This window comes from Palaemon carinicauda, chromosome 22 (assembly GCF_036898095.1).
Source record: "Palaemon carinicauda isolate YSFRI2023 chromosome 22, ASM3689809v2, whole genome shotgun sequence".
NCBI classification, from domain to species: Eukaryota; Metazoa; Arthropoda; class Malacostraca; order Decapoda; family Palaemonidae; genus Palaemon; species Palaemon carinicauda.
This window is the reverse complement of record NC_090746.1, coordinates 16,954,847-16,964,667: the sequence shown is the minus strand read 5'-3', so window position 1 is coordinate 16,964,667 and position 9,821 is coordinate 16,954,847. Positions and strand designations below refer to the sequence as shown.

Sequence of the window (9,821 nt, the reverse complement as noted above, 5' to 3'; positions counted from 1 at the left end):
TGTTTGAAATTTAATCTTTAACTTTTTATAATGACCTTATGTGTTCCAATTTTGACTGATTTTCAACACCATAGGCAGGTCTGCTTATTACTTCATTGCAACTGTCTCGGTATATTTTCAGCGACATTGTATTCTGGAAAAGTTCTGAAGGATTGTAATGATTATATAATTCAGATTTTTTTTTCGTCTATTGCTTCAGTACTAATAAGACTTACAAAATTTACAAACTTCTAGTTTTCTTCTTGAATGTCTATGTATTCCAAACTGTCCTGAAGTTTAATTAGCAACAAGTCCAATCACTCGATGCGTATCTTATTAAAAGCCGTCTAGATTTGGATGGGTATTATCTCCCGTATCTAATAAAAATCAAGTCTCTCTCTCTCTCTCTCTCTCTCTCTCTCTCTCTCTCTCTCTCTCTCTCTCTCTCTCTCTCTTATATATACTGTATATGTATCTATGTAGGTATGTATGTATGTATGTATATTTATTCCTGTCGCACTAAACGGCAACCACTGGAAAATCCACAATATCCCACAAATTGCCTAAACTAGCGAGTTGTAGTTAAGATAGGGATTCTGTCTAATTATTTAGCTGTCAATTTCTATGGTTCAGATAGACTAGTAATGGTATATTTAGTGTTGCATATAAGCAATAGTTCTATCAACTGTATTACTTATAAATATGGTTTCTATGTCTAGTAAAAATACAAGTCAAAATGATTCGACAGGCTCAAAGAATTAACATAATTGTCGAGATATATATATATATATATATATATATATATATATATATATATATATATATAAATATATATATATATGTATATATATATATATATATATATATATATATATACAGTATATGCATATATATGCATGTATATATATATATATATATATATATATATATATATATATATATATAGTATATGTATATACATATATATATATATATATATATCTATATATATATTATATATATATATTGTATATGTATAGATATATATATATATATATATAGAAATATATATATATTATATATATATATATATATATATATATATATATATATATATATATATATATATATATATATATATATACAGTATATGTATATTATATTATGATCATCATCATAATAGTTTGTATTTATGTGGATGTGGTAATATTCTGGTTAATGTAATTCATGTACATGTTAAGTTGGATAAATATTGGGAATTGTATTTGGTAATATTGTAACTTTTGGACAATTCGAAATTACTGAGAACATGTTGCTTTAGTTAGAAGCGGCATTTGTAGTACTGTCGGATTGTTCCAAGGATAGGAGACTGTCGCAAAATTCTCCCGTCCTTGGGATTTTCTTAGTTGTACTTTTCACCGCCTCAGTTTTCATTGTTGTGATTATTGTAGTGTAATTGCCATTCGTGATTGACATATCCTTCGTGTCATAGGATGCAGTGTTACTTTTTGTGTAAATTATAATTAGCTGGTTCTGCATTTTTTATGAAATTTTATTAGTAAACTTTGCATTAATGTTCGTATTGTCATTGTATTCGGGGACATAATGAGGATACGGGCACGAGAAATTATAATGGTCTGATACTGAAAATCCTTCAAGCAAGTTCTTTGTTGGTGCGGGGAAGCAGTGCAGGACGGTGTTATGACTGACAAGTGTCGGTGGCAGTGTATAGACGGATGGCGTATTCAATTAATTACCATGGCTAAGAATGGGCGGTCACATTGTAAGTTGAGCGGGTATGCATTTGTCGTGTACTGTTCATTTTGCATTATTATTCATTGCACTATTACTATGTATTATTGTTAATGTATTATATATCAAATGTGATGTTATTAAATGTATGGTTGTTAAATGTGGTGGAAAATTGTTTGGGATACCTATTTATATTGTCATGCTTTACAGGCTGAATCAGATCAATAAAAGATACAGCAAGGCAGCCCGAGTTGTTATATATCCTGCATTACAATTCAGCAATATCGCAGAGCAGCCATGGAGGAACTGAAGAGGGAACGCACCACAGCCAAGAGGAGGTTCAATCGGAAGGTTGGATTATTCAAGGATGCACAGAGAAGAGGAGACTCGATAGAAACATTGGAAGTGTTGTACACTGAGGTTAGTGAGTGTTTCGAAAAGGTTGATGTTATCAATGAACAAATGATAGAACAATTAAAGGTTGGCGAATCTTGTCAGGAATATGAGGAATATATACAGGAATTGGAAACTATGAAATATTCATTACTTGGCGTGATAAAGGGAAAGACAAAAGTGAAAAATAATACTGTGCTTGCCTTGAAAAAACTTGAGCCTCCCAAATTTAGTGGTTCAGTGAGAGCATTTCCTGCCTTTGTAAGAGATTATGAAAGACTAGTTGTGTCACAACATGGGAAAGACCCGTACGTACTTAGAATATCATTAGAAGGGGAACCGAGGAGGCTTGTGGAGGATATAGATGATTATAAACGAATGTGGGATAGACTAAATGAAGCATACGGTAATGAAGAAAAACTGATCGATGCGATATTAGGAGATATAAGGGCATATAAACCGCTTAATGATAGTGATGACAGAAAGTTAATTAATCTAATCAATACAGTAGAAAAGGTGTGGTTAGATGTAAGTAATTTAAACTTGACTACAGAACTGGAGAATACTACTGTACTTACCCAAGTAGAAAGATTGCTGCCGTCGGTGTTAAAAAGAGAATGGGCCATTAAAGTGCAGGAATTAAATTCGGACAAATTTAAGAATTTGGTTACATTTCTGACAGATCATCGCAAAGCTCTGGAGTATTTACAAGATAATTCAAGAAGTGGTGCGACTAAGGTAACAGTACATACTGTGGAAAGGGAATTTGATAAGGAAAAGGAATTAGCAGAAGCTATAAAATTGTTGACTATAGGACAAGAGAAACTTCAAAATCAATTGTCTGAATGTTTAACCAGTTTATATCACATTAGCGAAGGAAAAAATATAGGTGGAATTAATAGAACAAGGTATAACAGTGATCAGATAAGAAAAAATTGTCCTGTCCATGATAGTGAATCTCATGAATTGAAGGATTGTATGACATTTAAGCAATGGTCAGCTGAAAATCAGATGGACTTTTTAAGAAAAAAGGGAGTTTGCTACGCCTGTCTCCGAACGGGACATTTCTCCAGAAATTGTGAGAAAAGATTTCCATGTAGGGTAAAAGTAAATGGTGAGGTGTGTGGTAAACATCATCATTCAAGTTTACACACACTATTTAACAATCCAAATAATTCAACAATTGATGCCACAAGTAACTATTTAAGTAAAAAAGGTGCAATTCTGATGACTGGGTTTGTTAACAGTGAAGGGAAGTCTATCCCCACGTTGTATGATGCAGGAAGTAACATTAGTTTAATTACATTTAGAATGGCAAGGAAACTAGGACTCAAAGGTATTCCTATACAATTATCTATGACTAAAGTTGGTGATCACACAGAGGAGTTGGATAGTTGTGTTTATGAAGTATCATTAAAGGATCAAGCAGGAATAGAAAAACTTATAGAAGTTTGTGGCGTGTCTGAAATAACTGCTGTTCATCATCATATGGATTTGGGAGAAATAGCAAGGAAACTGGGAGTACAGGAGAAACACCTTCAAAGGCCAGAGGGACGTATAGAGCTGCTAATAGGATCAGATTACTGTACTTTATTGCCACAAGTCATAAAAACAGTAGATAATATTCAATTATTGTCCAATGATTTTGGACTCTGCATTAGGGGTAGATTTGATGAGAAGGAAGGTGAAAAGAAGTACTGTGTTCAAATTAATCATATAAGCTACGATGACACTGCTGATTGGCATTTCAGGGCTAAACCAAATGTGGGTAAATTAGTGGAGAATTATTTCTTGGATGAAAGTTTGGGAACGGAGTGTATCCCAAAATGTGGAGGTTGCAAATGCGGAGAATGTTCAGTAAAGGGAAATTTAACTATTAGGGAAGAGAGAGAACTCAAACTCATTGAAGATGGATTAACTTATGATGAAGAAAACATGTGCTGGATATCTAAGTATCCTTGGATTTCTGACCCTTCTAAACTGCCAAATAATTTTCCAATGGCTTATGCTAGATTGAAGGCTACCGAAAAGAGACTGAAAAGGCTGGGAGCAACACAATGCACAAAATATCAAGAACAAATTCAAGACATGTTGGATCGAGGGGTAGCGGAAAAATTATTGAAGTCAGAGCTGGATTATAAGGGTCCAATCTTCTACTTACCCCACCATGCAGTTTATAAAACAGATTCCTCATCAACCCCAGTGAGAATAGTATTTGATGCTGCAGCATCATATCAAGGAATATCTCTGAATGACCTACTTGCAAAGGGACCTGATGTAATTAATAACCTATTGGGAATACTATTACGATTCAGGGAAGGAAAGATAGGCGTGGTTGGTGATATTAAAAAGATGTACAATACTGTAAAACTTTCAGAAGAGGATATGCATACTCACAGGTTTTTATGGAGAAACTTTGAGTTAGAAAGAGATCCTAGTCATTATAAATTGAAGACTGTTACATTTGGGGATAAACCCTCAGGATCTATTGCAATGATGGCACTTCGTAAAACTGCAGAAATTAATAATTGCTTTCCGCTAGCATCCAAGATGATAGTAGAGGACTCTTATGTTGATGACATCATCAGTAGTGTTAACTCGAAGGATTGTGCAATGAAAAGGATTAAAGAAGTAGAAGAAGTATTAAGATTGGGAGGATTTCAGATTAAATACTGGGTTTTATCGGGAGAGGATAAGGATAATAATGCTAGGGTTTTAAATACTGAACAGGAAAAGGTTTTGGGTTTAAGTTGGAAACCTAAACTGGATACTTTCTCATATAGGGTCAAACTCAATTTCTCAAAAAAAACCTGTGAAGGTAGAATAGAGTCGGATGTGAACTGTGATAATTTTGAGAGTTGTATGCCACCTCTGTTGACTAAGAGAAGTGTACTATCACAATTTGCAAAGCTGTATGATCCTTTGGGACTCTTAACACCATTCACACTGAAGACAAAGTTATTGATGCGTTCTATCATTGTAGAAATTAATGAGGGACATTCAAGGGGATGGGATGATCCTATTAGTGATACCTTATACTCTGAAGCTAAAAATTTGTTTAGGGAAATGTTTGAAATTGAAAATATCTGTTTTAGTAGGTGTGTAAGGCCTGCAGACGTAATTAAAGACCCAGAGTTGATCATTTTTTGTGATAGTAGTATAAAAGCGTATGGAGCTGTAGCATATGTTAGATGGGAAAAGCAAGATGGTAATTATTATGTAAACCTTCTTTGTTCAAAGAATAGAATAGCGCCTATGAAACAAATCAGTATACCACGATTAGAACTGTGTGCTGCTGTTTTAGCATCGAGATTGAGGGCAACCGTTGAAATCAATATGAGATACAAATTCTCTAAGGTAATCCACATCACTGACAGTGAGATAGTAAGAGCACAGATCCAGAAGGAATCCCACCAGTTTAATTCCTTTGTTAGAATTAGGGTTGCAGAAATTCAGTCCAAAACTGAACCCATAGAATGGTTTTGGGTATCTTCCAAGGAAAACAACGCTGATTTGACTACTAGGAAATGTAACCCCAGAGAATTAGATACAGAATCTGTTTGGCAAAAGGGTCCAGAATTCCTGTATCAAGATTCCTCGGAATGGCCTGTAAAACAGAGTACAGTATCGGATCTTCCTGATGTTGTTTTCGCAAGAGTGGCCTTAAATGAAGGAGAAATTAATTCAAGTAGCCAGGTGATTGATATCCAAAGATTTAGCAATATGAAAAGACTGTTATCAGTGATGGCTAGAATTATTAGTGCAATAAAGAAAAAATCGTTTAAGGCTATATTGTGCGATCCTAGTACAGAAGAGATACAGCAAGCTGAGTTGTATTTCGTCAAAAACGCTCAAGCAAGTTTGCCACAAGACTGGGAAAAGAGGTATAGACGTTTAGGACCAGTTTCGAGAGAGGATGGCATAGTCACCGTGGGTAGCAGGATGTCCAAATGGTTGAAGGACAATTGGGATCAGAATCAGTTTATACTTCTCCCATCAAAGCACCCATTCTCTTTAATATACCTGTCTCACATACATCAAAAGGATCACAGTGGAGTTGAATCAAGTCTTGCTAGAGCTCAAGTGAAATATTGGATATTGGGAGCAAGGAAAACAATGAAATCTATTAGAAAACAGTGTGTAGTATGTCGAAGAATTGACAAGATCTGTACATCACAAGCTATGGGAGAGTTGCCAAAAGAGAGACTTGAACCATGTCCTCCATGGCATAATGTTAGCCTAGATCTTTTTGGCCCTTTCTGGGTTTGTGATACTGTAAAAAGAAGAGTGAAAAGGAAAATATTTGGAGTAATTTTTAATTGCATGGTTACAAGGGCTGTACATTTGGACATTTCTGAGGGTTATGATACTCAAAACTTTCTTACTGTACTGAAAAGGTTCACATGTCTAAGAGGATTTCCAAAGAAGCTTTACAGTGATAATGGTACGCAGTTGGTGTCTGCTAACAAGGAGTTGAGAGAAATGGTTACTCAGTGGAATAAAGGTTTAGTGTTTAACTTTGGAAAATTTGAAGGTTTAACCTGGGTATTTAATAAATCTGCTGATGCCCCATGGGAAAACGCTTGTAGCGAGTCGTTAATTAGACTGGTGAAGAGGTCACTCACCAGAATCATAGGTGAATCAGTCATATCTTTTGGGGAACTACAATCTGTAATGTATGAAGTTGCCAATATGTTGAATGAACGGCCTATTGGGTTTAAACCAGGGGAAAACTTTACCGAAGGGACTGTGTTAAGACCTAATGATTTACTATTGGGTCGATCTACCATCGAAGCTCCTTGTGGATTTTGGAATGAGAGAGTTAATTTTAATAAGTCATATGCATTTAAGATGAAAATAGTAGATTTGTTTTGGAATAAATGGATGAAAAATTATTTTCCAACTCTTATTGTAAGACAAAAATGGCATGTCAATGTAAGAAGTGTAATGAAGGGTGATATTGTACTTGTTAATGACCAAAATGCATTGAGAGGAGAATGGAAATTAGCACAAGTGGTAGAAGGGATGCAGGGAAGAGATGGAAAAACAAGGGATGTGGTACTCAGATATAAGATAAATAAGTTTGGAAATCGGTATTTGGGAGAACCTGATAAACTAATGACCAGATCGGTGCATAAATTAGTGGTGATACTTCCGGTGGAAGAACAGTAGACTTAAGTGGCATTAATCTGTTGTGGGGGGAGTATATTATGATCATCATCATAATAGTTTGTATTTATGTGGATGTGGTAATATTCTGGTTAATGTAATTCATGTACATGTTAAGTTGGATAAATATTGGGAATTGTATTTGGTAATATTGTAACTTTTGGACAATTCGAAATTACTGAGAACATGTTGCTTTAGTTAGAAGCGGCATTTGTAGTACTGTCGGATTGTTCCAAGGATAGGAGACTGTCGCAAAATTCTCCCGTCCTTGGGATTTTCTTAGTTGTACTTTTCACCGCCTCAGTTTTCATTGTTGTGATTATTGTAGTGTAATTGCCATTCGTGATTGACATATCCTTCGTGTCATAGGATGCAGTGTTACTTTTTGTGTAAATTATAATTAGCTGGTTCTGCATTTTTTATGAAATTTTATTAGTAAACTTTGCATTAATGTTCGTATTGTCATTGTATTCGGGGACATAATGAGGATACGGGCACGAGAAATTATAATGGTCTGATACTGAAAATCCTTCAAGCAAGTTCTTTGTTGGTGCGGGGAAGCAGTGCAGGACGGTGTTATGACTGACAAGTGTCGGTGGCAGTGTATAGACGGATGGCGTATTCAATTAATTACCATGGCTAAGAATGGGCGGTCACATTGTAAGTTGAGCGGGTATGCATTTGTCGTGTACTGTTCATTTTGCATTATTATTCATTGCACTATTACTATGTATTATTGTTAATGTATTATATATCAAATGTGATGTTATTAAATGTATGGTTGTTAAATGTGGTGGAAAATTGTTTGGGATACCTATTTATATTGTCATGCTTTACAGGCTGAATCAGATCAATAAAAGATACAGCAAGGCAGCCCGAGTTGTTATATATCCTGCATTACATATATATACATATATATATATATATATATATATATATATATATATATATATATATATATATATATATATATATATATATAGTATATGTATATATACATATATATATATATATATATATATATACAGTATATGTGTGTGTGTATATATATATATATATATATATATATATATATATATATATATATATATATATATATATATATATATCTGTGTATATATATATGTGTGTATGTATATATATAATATATATGTATATGTATATATATATATACAGTATATTTGTGTGTATATATATATGTACATATATATAGGCCTATATGTACATATATATATATATATATATATATATATATATATATATATATATATATATATATATATATATATATATATATATATATATATATATTGCTAAGAAACAAACAGTAATTGTATATCAGTTCAAATGCACTAGTGCGTTTGTCTAAAAAATTCCCGTTTTTTTTACCATTTTTTTTATTGAATTTTTACTACGTTTCAATTGTATATATATATATATATATATATATATATATATATATATATATATATATATATATATATATATATATATATATATATATATATAATGAAAAGCGTAATAGAAGGTCGACTTCTTACTCTACTAACCCCTGGGGCTGTTATAATCATGTAATCATGGGTTATTCAGAGTAGCCTACATGCTTGATCTTGACTCTGTTATGGTATTACAACTCTTATGAAAGCCATTTTTCATTAATTCTTTTATTCATAACGACAGTTCACGCCCCAAGGGGAATGTTTTATTATGAATCGAGAGGTTCATTAATTTGATTCAATATATGTTTTAGATAGTTTCTGTTAATGAGGTTGAGATTAAGAAAGGCCGTAGAAGAAACAAAAGCAATAAATTTAAGTATAAATACTAGAGCAGGTATACTTTAGTAGGCCTAAATCTTTCGATTGTAGGTTAGTAAGTGATTTCTCTCGCCACAAATTAGTTTGCCCGTGTTAAAGATAACCAAATCAAATTAATAGATCAGAGTATAAAATAAGAATGCTGATTTGAATTGATAAAAAAAACAGGATATTAATCTATGTATACTGTTCAAGATATCTATATGACTGCTACTTGTTTCAACTTTATGTATTTATTCGATGACACAAAATAACTGGAAAACTGCATCGATAAACTATAAATTACTCTTCTATATACTATATAAAATGCCACATATGAATTTACCAGCTATAAAGAAGTCCAGAGTGGTCAGTGTTGATATACGACCGTGATATGCATTTAAGAAAAGGGAAAAATATGTCTATCTCGTTTTATATAGTTAGGAATACAAATAAAGTAAGAATCTTCTTTGACTGTGGTAAGTGTCACCTCAAAGAAAATGAAACTCTCTGGTTCCAAATTAAATGGATAACTATTAAAAATATACAAAGGGCCTTAAACCAACCTAATAGAGAGCCTTGTATCAATGGCATTGGCATTAATTGATTTATCTTAGAGATATAATATTGGATATACTATGAAGAATGATTTTGGTAATATTTTGATAAAGAGTCCCACCCAGCGCCAATACCGCTTGCCAATACATAGGAGCTTGATGTTTTTCTTTTTTCGCGAGCAAAGCAAGTGCACGA

At 33.1% G+C, this 9,821-nt stretch overlaps 1 protein-coding gene across 1 annotated transcript; it reads left to right on the top strand.

The window, feature by feature from the left end:
- The first annotated feature begins 1,127 nt into the window (after positions 1-1,127).
- On the top strand, positions 1,128-7,275 carry LOC137616774 (uncharacterized). Its single transcript, XM_068346772.1, has 2 exons — positions 1,128-1,741; positions 1,921-7,275. Exon 2 carries the CDS (start codon positions 2,008-2,010, stop codon positions 7,273-7,275), a length of 5,268 nt encoding a protein of 1,755 aa, XP_068202873.1. The 5' UTR covers positions 1,128-1,741; positions 1,921-2,007.
- Positions 7,276-9,821: the final 2,546 nt, after the last annotated feature.

Coding starts and splice junctions, on each gene's coding strand:
- LOC137616774 (XM_068346772.1), top strand. CDS start 2,008: ATGGAGGAACTGAAGAGGGAACGCACCACAGCCAAGAGGAGGTTCAAT.